General features: G+C 34.6%; 1 protein-coding gene across 8 annotated transcripts in view; it reads left to right on the plus strand.

The window, feature by feature from the left end:
• Positions 1-17,913, plus strand: part of RALGAPA1 (Ral GTPase activating protein catalytic subunit alpha 1) — a 221,005-nt gene that overhangs the window by 90,380 nt on the left and 112,712 nt on the right. For 6 of the 8 annotated variants that reach the window (XR_010943440.1, XM_067737483.1, XM_067737461.1 and 3 more), the window contains exons 15-17: positions 208-445; positions 1,670-1,831; positions 10,233-10,373. Coding sequence is in view for 7 of the 8 variants with exons in the window: in XM_067737483.1 (XP_067593584.1) it covers positions 208-445; positions 1,670-1,831; positions 10,233-10,373 (541 nt within the window). In the remaining variant the exon portion in view is untranslated. The remainder of the gene's footprint in view (positions 1-207; positions 446-1,669; positions 1,832-10,232; positions 10,374-17,913) is intronic. The other 2 variants (XM_067737465.1, XM_067737500.1) reach the window with 1 other exon arrangement.

Genomic DNA, 17,913 nt, shown 5'->3' on the forward strand with positions numbered 1-17,913 from the left:
TGTCCTAATGCCAGAATGTTGGGAATTGGCAGTTGTTGAAATTTATAGTAGGTAGTAATGAGTGTTTGAATTACTTTTATAAGTATTATGTACCAAGAAAGGATATCATGGATATTATATGATTTAAAGTTCTGCTTGTTGGTGTAATTTTTTAATAATTGATTTTGAATATATTTCATTGTTATTTCTGATTATTTGTCTTTATAGACTCTTATAGTTGCCTGGATTAAAGCAAATCTAAATGTGTACATCTCCCGAGAACTTTGGGATGACTTACTCTCAGTATTGTCATCGTTGACCTATTGGGAAGAGTTAGCCACTGAATGGTCACTGACTATGGAGACACTAACTAAAGTTTTAGCTAGAAATTTATATAGTTTGGATCTCAGTGATTTACCATTGGATAAGCTGAGTGAACAGAAACAAAAAAAGCACAAAGGGAAAGGTAAGAGTTGTTCACAAAGGTGCTCCATATAAATTTGTTTAAATAATTTGGTCTGGGAAAATCAAGCCAGGGAGAGGTGTGAAGGTAAAAGTTGTATTTTCTCTTAATTATTCCCTCCTTAATTTACGCTGAAGGTTAAAAATTTTCAACAGTGAAACATGTAGGTACCTTGTAATTGTTCTTGAAGAGCCTTAAATTCAACAGTAATTTTGATGAGAAATAAAGTATTCTGTACATATCTAGCTAAAGTTACATAAATAATTCAGAATCTTAAATATTTTATTTTTAATAATTAACCAAAATGTGTTATAAAACACTCTTCCTTTTTTTTTTTTTTTTTTGCGGTACGCGGGCCTCTCACTGTTGTGGCCTCTCCCGTTGCGGAGCACATGCGCAGGCTCAGTGGCCATGGCTCACGGGCCTAGCCGCTCTGCGGCATGTGGGATCTTCCCAGACCGAGGCACGAACCCGTGTCCCCTGCATCGGCAGGCAGACTCTCAACCACTGCGGCACCAGGGAAGCCCCCTTTTTATCATACACAATTTTTTATTGAAACATAGAAGGTGATTTCATGTTACTCTTATTTAAAAAGAATTGTGTGAGAAATTCTTTTAAAAGCATTTTCTTAGTTTTAACAAAAGCAAACATTCGCTGGATGTGGATTATATACCTGCCTAATGTTAAAAAGCTGGAGAGGGACAGTAACATAGTGATTATATCATAAAAACATGTCCTTATAATTCTGGGTTTGCTAGTATTTTTCACTCTTAATAATTAGTTGCAGTCTAGAGATTACATCTGAGTCACATTTCATACTTAACAATAGTCCAGAGTGCTAAATGTGTGACCAGACTACTTTTTCCTGGACTGTTTATTTTCCAAGTGGCTATTATTGGCAGGTAGAGATAGAGTAACTTCCACCACAGGATGGATTTTGGTTAGCTCATTTTCTATCCTTTTTTGCCTGTCCAAATATTTCACTTCTATATGAAGCAAGTGGGTGGTAGAGGATTTATAATCATTTATTGTTGATATTGTATTTTTAAAAATCTGCCTCAGTTTTGGAACATGAAAATGAAGTTCAGAAAAACCTTATAGTATGCAAGCATTTTATCTAGTTACTTTATGAGTAAACCTAAGAGTCTGAGGCAAAGTGGCACACATAATTCGAAGAGATTATTGATATGGTGACGGTACACTGAGATTGAAAATCTGCATTTCTAGGAGTGGGACATGAATTTCAGAAAGTTTCAGTTGACAAGTCATTTTCTAGAGGATGGAGTCGTGATCAGCCTGGCCAAGCCCCAATGAGACAGAGAAGTGCAACAACCACTGGTTCCCCAGGAACGGAAAAGGCGAGGAGTATAGTACGGCAAAAAACTGTTGGTATGTACTCTTTAAAATCATGAGAATTGTATGGGGCAATACGTTTATAGTCCTTAGTAACAATGTATATAAATACATGGTTTTCTTATCTGTTGGTTTTTGTTGTTAAATGAAAAACTTCCATTGGAAAACCTTTTTTTCAGTAATACTTGGAGTCTGATGACATGCTGTGTTATCACTTTATGCTATTAAGATGTGTCTTACATTATTGTTTTCATGTAGTTTATTTTACTGTTGATATCAATAATTTTAAACCGTTACTTTACAGAATTGAAGAAGTAGAACTCTGATTCACTTTATAGAACTCATGTATTAATTGATATAGTTTCTACTAAGTGAATATACTCATAAACATGGAAAATTAGGTAGCTTATTTTCAGTGCTACAATTATACAATTATATTGGCTTCACAAACTTCCAGTGAGGAATTCATGCTCTCTACTTATAGACAGCTGAGGCCAAGGTGGAGTATACTGCTAGGTTCCTTGCTGCCTTTAACAAGCATGGAAGAAATTTCTATGATGGGAGGAATTTCTGGATGTAGGATCACTCAGCATACTGTGGACCTAGTTACCATCTTATTCCTTTTCCTCTCAGAGATTTATAACTTGGTCTTCATTGTAGTAGAAAGAGTGCTGCAAGGAAAAATGAGGACTTTGTCCTGATCTTTTTTTTCACTCTTTCATCACTAAATAGCTAGATAACCTTGAATAATTTACTGAACTTTCTAAGCGTTATTTACTTCATCTGTATAGTGGGTATGATAATATCTCACATGCCTGAAACAAAATTGCTTGAAGTTACTTCAGGCTTTGCAATCTGTGATTCTGTGGAAGGAGAATTTTCTGTGGGAATATATCTATATTTGATGGTAATCAGTGAAAAACACTACTATTTTAAAGAAATTTAAAAACATTGTTGTAGGACGTGTCTTCTATGAAATGATGTGTTCTAAAGTGTTAAGAATTACAGTTCTAAAGGAAGAAACAAAAGTAGAAAGAGAATAAGGTAATTAAAGATGTTAGAAGAATTAGAAATGTTTAAAATTGTTCAAAAGAATATTTTCACAATTGTCTTCTGCCTATAAAATAACCATAGAATTATATTGATTGTATATGTCAAGCCAGAAGAATGAGAGATTATACACGGAAAAAGGATATTGATGGATAAAAATTAATATAATTTAATTTTGGTATAGAATTACATTTTGAAATTCTTGGGAAGATGTTGATTACATCTGAAATGCCTTTCTTCATTTTATGTTAATGTCAACGTTTATAGAAAATATTTCTATATTGGTTAAGAAGGAATTGTTCTTTTAATTTTAAAATTTTACTTAAAACTAGAATCTTTTTAAAAAGTTCCATATATATATTTTTCTGATTATAGAAGTAATTTATGCTTAGTGTGGAAAGTAAAGTTTAAGGAAGCATAAAAACATATTAGGTGTCTAATGAGAAGAAATCATTGCTAACATGTTGGCATATTTCTAATCTGTATAAAAGCATGTGTGAGTAAAATACTCATCTTAAAAGTATACCTGACTGATTACTTTCTGATACCTATGTTAAAACAGTCTTGCCTGGCTTGCTCATTGGACTAACCTATCAAATAAAAAGTTAAAGCATTACCACAGCAAAGGAAACCATAAACAAGACAAAAAGACAACCCTCAGAATGGGAGAAAATATTTGCAAATGAAGCAACTGACCAAGGATTAATCTCCAAAATTTACAAGCAGCTCATGCAGCTCAATATCAAAAACACAAACAACCCAATCCAAAAATGGGCAGAAGACCTAAATAGACATTTCTCCAAAGAAGATATACAGATTGCCAACAAACACATGAAAGAATGCTCAACATCATTAATCATTAGAGAAATGCAAATCAAAACTACAATGAGATATCATCTCACACCAGTCAGAATGACCATCATCAAAAAATCTACAAACAATAAATTCTGGAGAGGGTGTGGAGAAAAGGGAACCCTCTTGCACTGTTGGTGGAAATGTAAATTGATACAGCCACTATGGAGAACAGTATGGAGGTTCCTTAAAAAACTAAAAATAGAACTGCCATACGACCCAGCAATCCCACTACTGGGCATATACCCTGAGAAAACCATAATTCAAAAAGAGTTCATTGCAGCCCTATTTACAATAGCCAGGACATGGAAGCAGCCTAAGTGTCCATCAACAGATGAATGGATAATGAAGATGTGGCACATATATACAATGGAATATTACTCAGCCATAAGAAGAAACGAAATTGAGTTATTTGTAGTGAGGTGGATGGACCTAGAGTCTGTCATATAGAGTGAAGTCAAAAAGAGAAAAACAAATACCATATGCTAACACATATATATGGAATCTTAAAAAAAAATGATCATGAAGAAACTAGGGGTAGGACGGGAATAAAGATGCAGACCTACTAGAGAATGGACTTGAGGACACAGGGAGGGGGAAGGGTAAGCTAGGACAAAGAGAGAGAGTGGCATGGGCATATATACACTACCAAATGTAAAACTGATAGCTAGTGGGAAGTAGCCACATAGCACAGGGAGAACAGCTCTGTGCTTTGTGACCACCTAGAGGGGTGGGATAGGGAGGGTGGGAGGGAGGGAGACGCAAGTGGAAAGAGATATGGGGATATGTGTATATGTATAGCTGATCCACTTTGTTATAAAGCAGAAACTAACACACCATCGTAAAGCAATTATACTCCAATAAAGATGTTAAAAAAAAAAGGTAAAGCATTACAAACTTTGTTTAGAAAGGTAGCTGCATAAAGTTGGAAAATACTAATACTAGAAAATGTTGAACTCCTTGCATCAGATTTCATTACATGTCAGTACCATAATTTAACCTGTATCCTGAAGATGGACTTTTAGTTTATTTCCAATTTTGTGCTGTTAAAAATGGTACAGAATATAGTTATGTATATTTCTATACTTTGTGCTTACATGCAGATATGTCTGTAGGTTTAATCTATAGGATTTGGAATTAAATTGCCCTTAAAACAATGAGATACCACTACATATCTATTAGAATGGCTGAAATCCAGAACATTGACAACATGAAATGCTGACAAGAATATGGAGCAACAGTAACTCTCATTGCTCGTAGGAATGGTACAGCCACTCTGGAAGACAGTTTGGTAGTTTCCTAGAAAACTAGACATACTCTTACCATAGAATCAAACCATCCTTGGCATTTACCCAAGTAAGTTGAAAACGTATGTCCACACAAACATTGGCACTCAAATATTTGAAGCAACTTTATTCATAAACTCGGAATTTATGCCAGAATTTGGAATCAACCAAGATATTCTTAAATAGGTGAATGAATTAACAAACAGTGGTACATCCACACAGTGGAATATTATTCTTTGAATATAAAAAGTGAGCTATCAGGCCATGGAAAAAATATGGAGGAGCTCCAGATGCATATTACTAAGTGAAAGAAGCCAATCTGAAAAGGTTACATACACTATGATTCCAACTATATGATATTCTGGAAAAGGGAAAACTAAAGAGACAATAAAAAGATTACTGATTACCAGGGGTGGAGGTGGGGAGCAGGGCAACAAGGAGGGACGAATAGGTGGAGCACAGGGGGTTTTTAGAGCAGTGAAAGTATTCTGTATGATACTGTAATGGTGCATACATGTTATACATTTGTCAAAAGCCCATAGAATGTACAACACAAAGAGTGATCCCTAATGTAAACTGTGGATTTTGTTAATGACACTGTATCAGTATTAGCTCATCAGTTGTAGAAAATGTACTATACCAATGAAAGATGTCAGTACTTGGGGAAACTCGAGGTGGGGGTGGGAGAAGAAGGGGATATATTGGAACTCTTTGTACTTGCCACTCAATTTTCCTGTAAACCTGAAACTGCTTTTTAAAAATGAAAGTGTACAGGCAGACCTCAGGAGATAAGTGCGGGTTTGGTTCCAGACCACCACAATAAAGCAAATATCCCAATAAAGCGGGTCACACGAATTTTTTGGTTTCCCAGTGCATATAAAGGTTATGTTTACACTATACTGCAGTCTGTTAAGTGTTCAGTAGCATTATGTCTAAAGAAACAATGTTACATACCTTAATTTAAAATATTGCCCCGAAATGCTAACCATGAATCTGAATCTTCAGCACTTCATAGTCTTTTTGCTGGTAGCTGATGACTGATCAGGGTGGTGGTTGCTGAAGGTTGGGGTGGCTGTGACAGTTTCTTAAAGTGAGACCATTAAGGGAGTTCATGGCATTGGTTGACTCTTCCTTTCACAAACGATTTCTCTGTAGTATGCAATGATGTTTTATTGCATTTTACTCACTAGAATTTCTTTCAGAATTGGAGTCAGTCCCCTCAAACCCTACCACAGCTTTATCAACTAAACTTAAATAATACTCTCAATCCTTTGTTCTCATTTCAACAGTCTTCACAGCATCTCCATCAGGAGTAGATTCCACCTCAAGAAACCACTTTCTTTGCTCACTCATAAGAAGAAACTCCTCTTCAAAGTTTTATCTTGAGACTGAGTTTTATCTCAGTCCCATCCTCAGGCTAGTTCTGTTGTGCTTTCTACCACATTTGCAGTTACTTCCTGCACTAAAGTCATCCATGAGGATTGGAATTAACTTCTTCCAAACTTCTGTTAATGTTGACATTTTGACCTCTTCCCATGAGTCACATTGTTCTTAATGGCATCTAGAATGGTTTTCTTGTTTCCAGAAGGTTTTCAGTGTATCTATACTTTGCCCAGATTCATCAGAGGAATCACCATCTATAGCAGCTATAGCCTTACGAAATGTATCGTAAAGAATAAGACTTGAAAGTTGAAATAATTGTTTGATCCATGGGCTGCAGAATGGATGTTGTGTTAGCAGACATGAAAGCAATGTGAATCTCATTGCACATCTCCATCAGAGCTCTTGGGTGACGAGGTGCATTGTCAATGAGCAGTAATATTTTGAAAGGAATCTTTTCTGAGCAGTAGGTCTTGACAGTGGGGCTTAAAATATTCAGTAAACCATGTTGCAAACAGATGTGCTGTCATCCAGGCTTTGTTGTTCCAGTGATAGAGCACAGAGTAGACTTAGCGTAATTCTTAAGGGCCCCAGGATTTTCAGAATGGTAAATGGACATTGGCTTCAACTTGAAGTCCCCAGGTGCATTATCCCCTAACAAGAGGGCCAGCCTGTGCTTTGAAGCTTTTAAGCCAGGCATTGACTCCTCCTCTCTAGCTATGAAAGTCCTCGATGGCATCTTCTTCCAATAGATGGCTGTTGTGTCCACATTGAAAATCTGTTGTGTAATGTAGCCACCTTCATTAATGATCTTAGTTAGATCTTTTCGATAGCTTGCTGCAGCTTCTACATCACCACTTGCTGCTTCCACTTGCACTTTTATGTTATGAAGATGGCTTCTTTCCTTAAATCTCATGAACTAACTCTGCTAGCTTCATGCTTTTCTTCTGCAGCTTCCTCACCTCTCTCAGCCTTCCTAGGATTGAAGAGAGTTAGGGCCTGGCTCTGGATTGGGATTTGGCTTAAGAAATCTTGTGGCTGGCTTGATCTTCTTTCCAGACAACTAAAACTTTCCCCATATCAGCAATATGGCTGTTTTGCTTTCTTATCGTTCGCCTTTTCACTGTTAATTTCCTTCAAGAACTTTTCCTCTTTTGCAGTCACAACTTGGCTGTTTGGAGCAAGCAGTCTAGCTTTCAGCCTGTCTTGGCATTTGACATGCCTTCCTCGCTAAACTTAATCATTTCTAGCTTTTGATTTAAAGTGAGAGTCGTGTGACTCTTCCTTTCACTTGAACACTTAGAGACTATTGTAGGGTAATTAACTGAAGTTAGACCAGTTTCAGTGGCTTTACAGAGATTCTCTGATCTAAGCTTTAGATTAGTAAATCCCCAAAATCCCAGGAGCTAATTCATGTAAGTCATTTTCTGTAGCATAGGTTGCGCAGCTGTGAGGCACTTAACAGATTTCCAGGTATGCATAAAGACCTGTTGTACAGTAGCAGATGGAGAGGTGCACTTCTGAAGAATTCATTCAGGATCAGAACACAAACTTACACCATTGTGATAATGGGAGAAGTTCCAAGGGAAATGCCCAAGCTCTTCCTTCAGGTTGGTGGTGAGAAAGAAGGAATAAAAGGAATTGTTATCTCCAAGGAATTATCTAACCCAAGGGAAAAAAATCAAGAAACTTGTAATTCATCTGTGGAATTGAAAATTTGATTCAATTTAGTTTTAAAAGAAATATCTCTAAAAATCACATCTGATTATAACTGTAGGTGGCATTTTACCTTTTGTGTTGATAAGCAGCACTTCAAGTTTTACCTATGGGTTTATGTCTTTGCTCTAAGTTTTAAGAAATGATTACCTTGAAGTCAACATAACTTTTATTTCAAATCGGATTATAAAATTGCTGGTCACTTTCACGAGAGATAGAAGAAGCTAGCAGGAAATCACAAGTAGGGTCAGATTCTGACATTCTGTATATGGTTTCAATTTTAAAATATACCTATCTTTAATACATTATACAGAAAGCCATATACTGAAGGCATGTTGTTGCCTTTTCTTAATATATTCCAACCTTCCATGTTTTGCTGCACATAAATTTACCTGAAAGCTGCTCTTAAAGAATCCTTTATTTTGCCAACATTAATAAATTTGGGGGTTAGGGACTCTCTAATTATCCTTTTCCATTTATAACTCTATGACATACATCTAGTTTTTGGTTAATACTTTTTTTGGTTTTCTCCTCTATATGTTCACAATGAAAACTTTTTTTTTTCAAATGATTATGCTGTGCTGCCCAAATACAGATACTCATTCAGTAAAGATTTATTGAGCTCATATGTGCCAGGCACCAGAGTTATAAAGATAAGAAGATACAGTTTTTGCCTTTGAAAAGTTAGGAGGCCGACATATAAAACATACAGTCCACTAAAAATAGATTGTAAGCTTTGTAAAAGAAGGAATTCTTGTTTGTTTTGGTAATTGCTGTATTGCTAGTAAGTTAATTATGTGGGAAAGTCTTAAAAGCATCACAGATGATATGACATTTTATGTATGAAGGAGTGTCAAGAAGAAAAGAAGACCAAATGTATTATGAACTCACAGGGCCATGTTGTTGTAAAAGAGCATGAAATCTGTAAGAAACAGTATAAAATTCTGTGTGGCAGCAACGTGGGAGAACAGAAGGAGGAGAAGTTTCCGTGGATATTGCAGCTGGATTGCAAAGGCCTTGTGTGACAGACTAAGGGATTTAGCCATCGGGGAACCAGCTGTTTCTAATAATCAGAAAAATCTAAGATTTCGAATTGATGGTAACATTCAAATATATGTATTTTTTTTAATCAATGTCACTATTACACTGGATATTATGCAGTATTATTTCTTTTAAATTCTCCATTCATACATACCTTCATTTATTCAAGAATCTCTAAACTAAAAGTTAAGTTAAAAAATATTTGGGAAGTATAAACTTGATTATTTATTTCTAAGTGTGTCAGAATTTGTCTTTAATTTTGTGAACTGGTTACTTTTAAGAAATTACCAAGTACAACTACAAATACAATTTTTTTTAAATTCCAGTTTTTAAGTTTTTATCTTCAAAAATTTAATCTTTAAAATTTTTACATAATATGCTTAAGACTTGAATAAGCATAAACATTTTTCTCAATAACTCGATTCTTCATGCTTATTGCAAATTCTATTTTCTGTGTTTTTACTTAAAATTTTAAAATTATACTGTTAAGTTTAATATAAATAGGAGATACTGATTTGATCAAGCATTCTTTTACCAGGAACAAATACTAACCATGAGATTTAATTCTTTAGATTATGAATTACATAAAATTCTCTAAAAAAGACCTATGAGTGACTTTGAAACTTTATTAGGAAAAAGTATGAAAGAAAGAATTTGTTCTTGGAATTCAGCTTCATTAAGAAGAATGGCTCAGAATTGCCTCAGAGTGGCTCAGAGAAATGCCAAATATGGTACCTAAAATTTCTTGGAACTGTTAATATTGGTTCTTTTCAGTGTTTCCATTCGATGAACTTTTCGACCTTTGGTTTTGAGAACATAGTGCTAATTAAAGTGTCTGCTGTTTTTAATGCTATACCATTGTAACTGCTAATAATAAAAAAAAACATTTTCCTGCTTTACACCAAAAAAATTTACATTCAAAATGTCATATGTGTTCTCTAATTTCTTTTCTTACAGCTTGCCAGTATTTGCCGTGCTGAAATGTTTTAATTTAAGATTTCCTTCCTTTGTATCTTTTAGTTTTCTCTGTTGCTGCTTTTTCTGTGACACAAGCCTTTCATTATAGTCACTTCTTTTTTCCTTCCCCACTTCTTTCTTTTCCTTTTTTAAAGCCATGAGAAGCCGATCCATTGGTGAATGTGCTCTGCCATCGGCCTATATACGCAGTGCTAAAAGTGCTCCTGTTCTGATCCATACTTCCAAACCCTTCTTGCCTGATATTGTTCTCACTCCCCTTTCTGATGAGCTTTCAGGTAGTGCCACCTCTGCTAATTTCTGCACCACCTTTTTCACTTTTTAATCCTCTGCTTTCAAATTTTGCTTAATCAAATAAACTCTTCAAAGTTAATTTCTTTGGGGGAGGTGTGGGAAATTGGGAAAGTGGTTGAGCAATCAACATTTTGAGTTGTTTGAACTCTAATGCTATCCTTGCAGTTCATTCTGGAAGTGCTAAGTTTAGTGCTGTGCCAATGACCAATAGTTTGGGTTGTAAATGGTCAGGTTTTTTTCTGTTCATGTTTGATTTTTTCTTCTCAGGTGGTTAAATGAAGTGGTAATGTATATTTATAATGTCATTATTTGACTAACTATATGGTAAATCTTGAATAATGCATTCTTCATCATCTATAGTAATGGAACTTAAGCCAGGGGAATCAGTAATTGAGAAAAATACATAATCTAAAAGTTGTTTTGGAATAAATCTTTGGATTTATATTAGATTATAATAGCATATAGAATTCTAAGAACTCAACTCACTTTTAAACCAAATAAAGCAACCATTCTGTGAAGCCCCAATTTCTAAGAAGCCTCAAAACCTGGTTAGCTTTGCACTTCTGCCTCAGGTCCTTGATCTCCAGTATTGGGTTGGTCTGCTCTTTAATAAGGCTTAATTAACATATAATAAAATGCATAGTTCCTGTGTTCAGTTCAGTGAGTTTTGAGAATTGTACACCCCCCCATCATCTTTCACCCCAGACAAAATATAATGTTTCCGTTACCCCCAAAATTCCCTAGTGACACTTTCGAGTCAGTCACACACACACACACACACACACACACACACACACACTTTGTAATTTGTATCACCATAGATCAGTTTTTTTCTTTTAAAAAATTTTTTTTGTATGACTAAGATCATACAGTGCCTTGTCTTTTAGACTGAAGGAAATTTGTGTTGAATATACAGTTGACCCTTGAACAACGCAGGGGTTAGGGGTGCCGACCTTTCACATTGTCCAAAATCCATGTATAACTTTACAGTGGGCCCTCCATTTCTGTGGTTTCACATGGGCAGATTCAACCAACTGCACGTAGTGTTGTGCTGTACTACATATTTACTTGTAAAACTCCACAAATAAGAGGACCTGCACAGCTCAAAGCCGTGTTGTTCAAGGGTCAACTGTGCTTACTATGCAAAATGTGCTAGCTCAAAGAAAGTTATGGTGCATTCTTGGGTGCTTTCCTATACTCTTCTTAGGAGTATTTCCCTGACGTTGCCACTTTTGTTGAGGTTGCTGGGTTTTTTTTAACAACCTATCTTTGTACCCTCTTAACTTTCTAATTGACCTATAGGCTTATGTGAGGGAAGGTACATTTTTATTAATAATGTTATTTCAGGTGAAATCTCTTTCACCATCCCTAAGATCAGAGATTTCTCCCAAACCAAGAGGAGGTATATAATTCAAAATTAAAAAGGAAAGTGAACTACATAAAAGAAGAAATTGTTCTTCATAGTTTTCTCTCTCCCCCTGCTGTGAGCAGGCTTAATTGAACTCATAATAATGTATTTCCTGGATGCGTCATCTAAGATCAGGAGTTGAGGTTTCTATAACTGTTTCACCAATAAGACAATGAAACTACCCATAGACAATCACTCTAGCTTTTGGTTAGAAGTAGGGTTTTCCAGAAAAATATTTACTTGCTACTCTTGAATAGTTACAGGGTAAAAAGGCACTTCTTTTAATTCCTTTTACGTTTGTTTATTTTAACATACTACGATTTCTAGGAAGTAGCTGTCAGTTTTCAATGTACTCTTTTTTTGTTTTTTTGCGGTACGCGGGCCTCTTACTGTTGTGGCCTCTCCCGTTGCGGAGCACAGGCTCCGGACGCACAGGCTCAGCGGCCATGGCTCACGGGCCTAGCGGGCCTAGCGGGCCTAGCCGCTCCGTGGCATGCGGGATCCTCCAGGACTGGGGCACGAACCCGTGTCCCCTGCATCGGCAGGCGGACTCCCAACCACTGCACCACCAGGGAAGCCCAATGTACTCTATTTTTATCCAGCCCTTTTTTTCTCCTCTAGTATTCTTGGTTAGATGACCATTCAACCTACATTGTTGTGAATGTGATGCTATGTGGTATAGCTATATATAGATAGACTAAACTAGTTGAATAGCTGAATATCGTTGGAGAGTTTTTCTTAAGTTCTGGAGACTATTTCAAGGGCACTGACTTTGTCAGTGACTTTAGTTCTTAACATTAGACTCATCTGATGTTGAACAAATGTTTCTTCCCAGGCTCCTGTCTCAGGTTTTGATATAATATCCTGTGGGTTGCAGGAGTATCTTAGTTTATTTTTTAAAGCTCTGCAGTAGTGCTGGTGTCTGGGCAGGCACATTTTTCCTGTCCTCTCTTCTACACTAGACTGTAGTTTTACACATATGGTAGCCCAGCCTTGCAGTCTTTATTTTCCTGATAAACAAAGAGAAGTCAGAAATCTCAATAATTATTCTTAAGCAAATTAGCTTTTACTGTCAGAAATAATACTTTCATGATAGAAGGGATGTAAAAGAACGTAGGCATGGTGGGCAACTGACTTTTGCAACTGTTTCTTATTATTTTCTAATCAAGAACTCTGGGTGTCTCACCCTGAAATAAAGTTTACAAACCCACTTTCTTCCAGTTAGTTCTCAAAACTGCTAATTTGTTTGCCATATTTGATGCTGTTAGATTCTAGTCTGTCTAGGCCATATTATGTAGACTGCTAAGGTTATTAACAGTACTTCAATATTTGAATTGAGCACTGTAGAGCAAAATATTTTGATCTCTCTGCTTCTATTTTCTGAGTATCAGGAGAAAGAAGATGTTATGTCTCATGCCCCATACTGTTCCTAAATTCTGCCTAATCAGGAGGAGAATGTTCTATCTCTAATCAAACAAGCAGGTTCTTCTTTGCACAATCAAGGAATTTATTTCTTCTTGTCATCAATATGTGATAGTAACCTTTTACAGAGTTTCCACCTAGAAAACCAGCAGATTCTAGCATAATTCTAAATTAGATTTTTTGTTGAAATAATTTGTGTTAATTTTTATAAAAGTGCATCTCAAGAAAAGTTTGAATCTAACTTAAACACGGCATTATATAACATGTTTGCAAACAAATAAAACTATAATTTTCTTATTAAAAAAATATTGGTCATTTGTCTATTTCCAGAATTTAAGAGTCAGGGAAGCAATATTAGAAGGATAAGAGTAGAAGATAGTTTAGTGTTTTAAATTTTAATGGTCTAACATTAAAGTTAATTATTTGGGCTTGGTTTATTGCTTTTCAGTCTTTTCATATGATTTCAGTGATGTGCATACTGCTTTGAATTACCTAAAAATTGAACATCTAGTCATAAAAAGATGTAGAAGTTTTACTAGCCTCTGATAATAATAGAATCGAAAACATAGATATTCTATATTTCTTAACTTACCTTGAAGGTACATTGCTATTATAGCCCAAAAAGGCAAAAAAAAAATTTTTAATTACATAAAGGACATTGTCATTTCCTTTAGGTAATTCAGAAAAAACTTGAGCTTCTAAATGGCATCAGTTTCTACATAAAGTAATAGAAATGATTTTATGAATTCAGGAGCTGTAAAAATATTATTACTGATAGCTAGTGTTCATGATTAACCGAGAATAGAATTTAACTTTGGTAAAAGGGATTTTGGCACTTTTTTCTATACCTCGTTTTAGAAATTATTTAAATTTTCTAGTGGTATGTTAGTATTACAGATTAAGAGATTTTTTTTCCCCCTGAGGAACTAGCTTGATATTTTAGTAATTAACAGCTACTATTTTTAATATAAAAGACATGCTTTCCTTCTACCAGTATTTATTGAGCCCCTACTATGTGACAAGAGCTATTTCAAGCAATGGGGATATTGTGATGTTAATACAAACAAAATCCTGAAGAAAGGTAAATTTCAGTGAAAAGAATTTTTTTTTTACATGTTACAAGCTAATATTACACTTTAATTTACAGCTTATCTTTTTGAAATAGCAAAGAAAACTTTTCTTTGAAACACAACATTCAGAAAAAACTACTTTTTAATCCAGAAATAATTTCCAACACTTTAATGCTAAAACATCATTAAGCAAATCCAGAGATGAAACTTGACATTGCTAACACATTGTAGGCTCTATAGGAAGCAATTTCTCAATGCTCAAGGTTTTTTTTTTTAATTTGTTAAAAAGCTTTTTTCTTGTTTTGCTCAATCACTGGTTACTGATACTTTAGATTAAAATAACTTAATTAGACACTGCCATTGTTCAAGGTAAAATGTAAGCAGCATAATTAAATAGTTTCGAAGGCCATTTCTGTTATAACCTTTTGTTACCATTACTTTCAGCAATCCAATACAAAGTTTGTCCATTGTGTTCTTCTGTATCATTTACTAATATTTGTATTTGACTAAGTTTTGATTTCTAAGAGTCTTATCTTTATAGAGATAAATCACTGTGCTGGTTTATAATTTCTTAATAATACTTAAAAAAATTAATTATTTCATGAATATGTAATATGTATTATTCAAGAAATTAAGACCATGGACTAATTTTTTCCTTACTTCAAATCCCACCTCTCCATCTTCTAGCTGTGTATCCTCAGGCAAGTGAATTAAATAGTTTCTTCATGTATAAAATGGGGATAGTAACACCTACTTCATGAGGCTGTTGTGAGGATTAAATGAGTTAATACGTGTAAGATGCTTAGAACAATGCATGTAGGAAAGACTGTACAGTCGGCCCTTCATATCCAAGGTTGGTTGAATCCGTGTAAACCTGCAGGTGTGGAAAGCCAACTGTGTTCACTGTACTAGGCCATTTTATATAAGAAACTTGAGCATCTGTGGATGTTAGTGTCCATGGGGGGGCTCCTAGAACCAGTCCCCAGCGGATGCAGAAGGACAACTGTATATGATTTAGCTGTCATTTAGACTTTTTATCTTCAACAAGGTTCAGGTATATTTCTTTAAATTTAAGTCTCGTTAGAGTCAGTCATGCTTAATTCAAGTGCTGACTTTGATTTCTTTTATGCAATTAATATTGTTATATGCCCGTGTAAGAACTGTATTTAAAGCTTAAAACTTTCAAAAAGTTTTTTGTTTAATTTTAAATTCTCTAACAGTACATTATTGATAGAAAAAAAATTTTTTTTTTTTTCAAAGCTCTTGCCCTCTTAGACTTGAAAGTTTTTTAGACATTAAAGTTTAGGGAAAAACACTTAGGCTGAAATAATGTTTAAATTTCCTTACATGCAATGTGAGGACTGGGTTTGGGAAGAAATTCCTAAAAACAGAACTTCACAATAATCTTTACTGGTTTCTTTAGAATGGAAAAATTATGGAATATCAATAAAGGGGAACTTCCCTGGTGGTCCACTGGTTAAGACTCCACACTTCCACTACAGGGGGCACAGGTTCAATCCCTGGTTGGGGTAAGATCCCGCATGCCATGCAGCATGGGCAAAATAAATAAATAAATAAATAATAAAGGAAACTAAACATTAAAACTAATATTCTCCTTTTTTTTGAAGTTCGTATATTTGTTAGTCTCATAATATTAGATTTTAATAAGGTTTTAAGATCTTGATTTTGAATTTGCAGCTAATAAAATAATTCCAACTATAAAATTCTTAATAATTTTTATAGAAATGTTATATAGTCTATCCTTTGCTGAGTCTATTAGAATATTTTGTGGAAAGAAACTGGAGTGCATGGTGAATATGATCTCTAGGCAGAGGTTCTTATGACCTATTATGGGAGATAAACCAAAATACTTAGCATTCGTCAAGATACACAAATATGCATTACTTATCTACTACAGTAATAAATGGAGTATAGTGCATAAATATAAAGTTTCTGAGGAGATGCTTGCTTTTTCATTTAGAAGAATTCTAAGTGGAGTGCATGAAGAAGAAAGCCAACATTTTTTTAAAGTGTTGTATTCTCCTCAACTTAATGATAACAAGAAATTGTTTCAACTTTAGGAGATATTTTGTATTTGACCCGTATTGGGAGCCTAAATGTATATCTTCAGGAATACAGTGCAGTCTTAGTATATTACAAACTTCTCTTGATCTGAATTTAGTATAAGGTGGCTCCTTTTGGACCTCATACAGAGAAAGGGATATGAGTGAACTAGCAGAAGGACTAGCCTCTTTTCATCCATTGCATGGATCCTGAGAATATTTTTAATTACTATCCCCATTTTATAAATGAGAAAACTGGTGTCGGGGTCCGGAGTAAGAAAACCAGAGTTTTAGACCCAACACCATCAATAAGTATATCTGTGATCTTGGACAAGTAACTGTTTTACTCTGGATCTAAATCTTCTCATTTTGATCAGTTATAGTTCTGTTATTTATAATCTTTGCATTACAAGCCTAATGAGCACCCAACATCTGACTTTTTGACTCTGTGTCCTTTTTTCATTATATTTTTCTGGCTTCTGAAAAATTTTTTTTAGTTATTTCTAGGTAATGTTAAAGGTCATGATAGATTCATAGACATGCTATTTTACTTCTAAAATTTCTAATTTGTATATATCTCTATAGCTAAATAGTATTTCATATTGTGATTTTCAATTTCGTAAATATTTTTGGGGATTTACCATATACTTAGCACTTCAGGCAGTAAAAACAATGTAATGACGTTGAACACTAAACCTGCTTCTCAACTTTGAGAGAGTGGCTTCATCTCTTTGGGCCTCAGTTTCCTCGGTGAGAGAGTTAAATAATCTATGATGTCCATTTTGACTCTAAAATCTGTAATTCTTTAAAAGAAATGTAAGAAGCCATAGGTAGAGTTTTTAGGGTTTGATGGTTATTTAATGGAATGGGCCAGTGATAGGCAGAGAATGTTTCTTCCTAGTAGATTAATGGTGTTTGTGTCAGAAATGAAAAAGTACAATTATTTTTTTTTAGCAATGTATTAGTTTTATTTGATAGGATGAATAGGTTTTAATACTATAATTAAATAAAGTAAAATACCTCAGTAGAACAGATAAATAGTTTCCTGACAAAGAGAACTTTAGGAAGAGGGTGGAGATTTCCATGTGTAATCTGTGATCAAATAGATAAGCAAGATTTGAAGAAAAGGTGATGCCTCTTGCCTGGTAAGGAAGGAAACAGGAATTTATAAGACCCTGTAAGATTCTGCAATGGGATATTTAGATCAGCTTTTTTGTGTTAAGATCTACTTTTTCTGCTTGGAACTTAAATAAGTACAAAAAATTGAATAGCAAGTTTGAATTCCTTGATTTATTGGCACAGCTCTATCTTTAACTGCACTTCCAAATGTTTCATCACCTCACTGTCTATTTCTATGCATGTTAACATATTAAAATGTATTCTGGTAGTTTTCTAATTCATTTATACTACATGCTGTATTGGCTTGTGCACATCATTATTTAAAAACAGATTTGTATTTTTAATAGATTTTCTTTCATTGAGCTTACAAAAAATCTCAAAATTTTATTTTTAAGCATATGCTTAGGGTATGGTTGAAATTAATACTTATTTTTCATATTCG

This window comes from Pseudorca crassidens, chromosome 1 (assembly GCF_039906515.1).
Source record: "Pseudorca crassidens isolate mPseCra1 chromosome 1, mPseCra1.hap1, whole genome shotgun sequence".
Classification (NCBI taxonomy): domain Eukaryota; kingdom Metazoa; phylum Chordata; class Mammalia; order Artiodactyla; family Delphinidae; genus Pseudorca; species Pseudorca crassidens.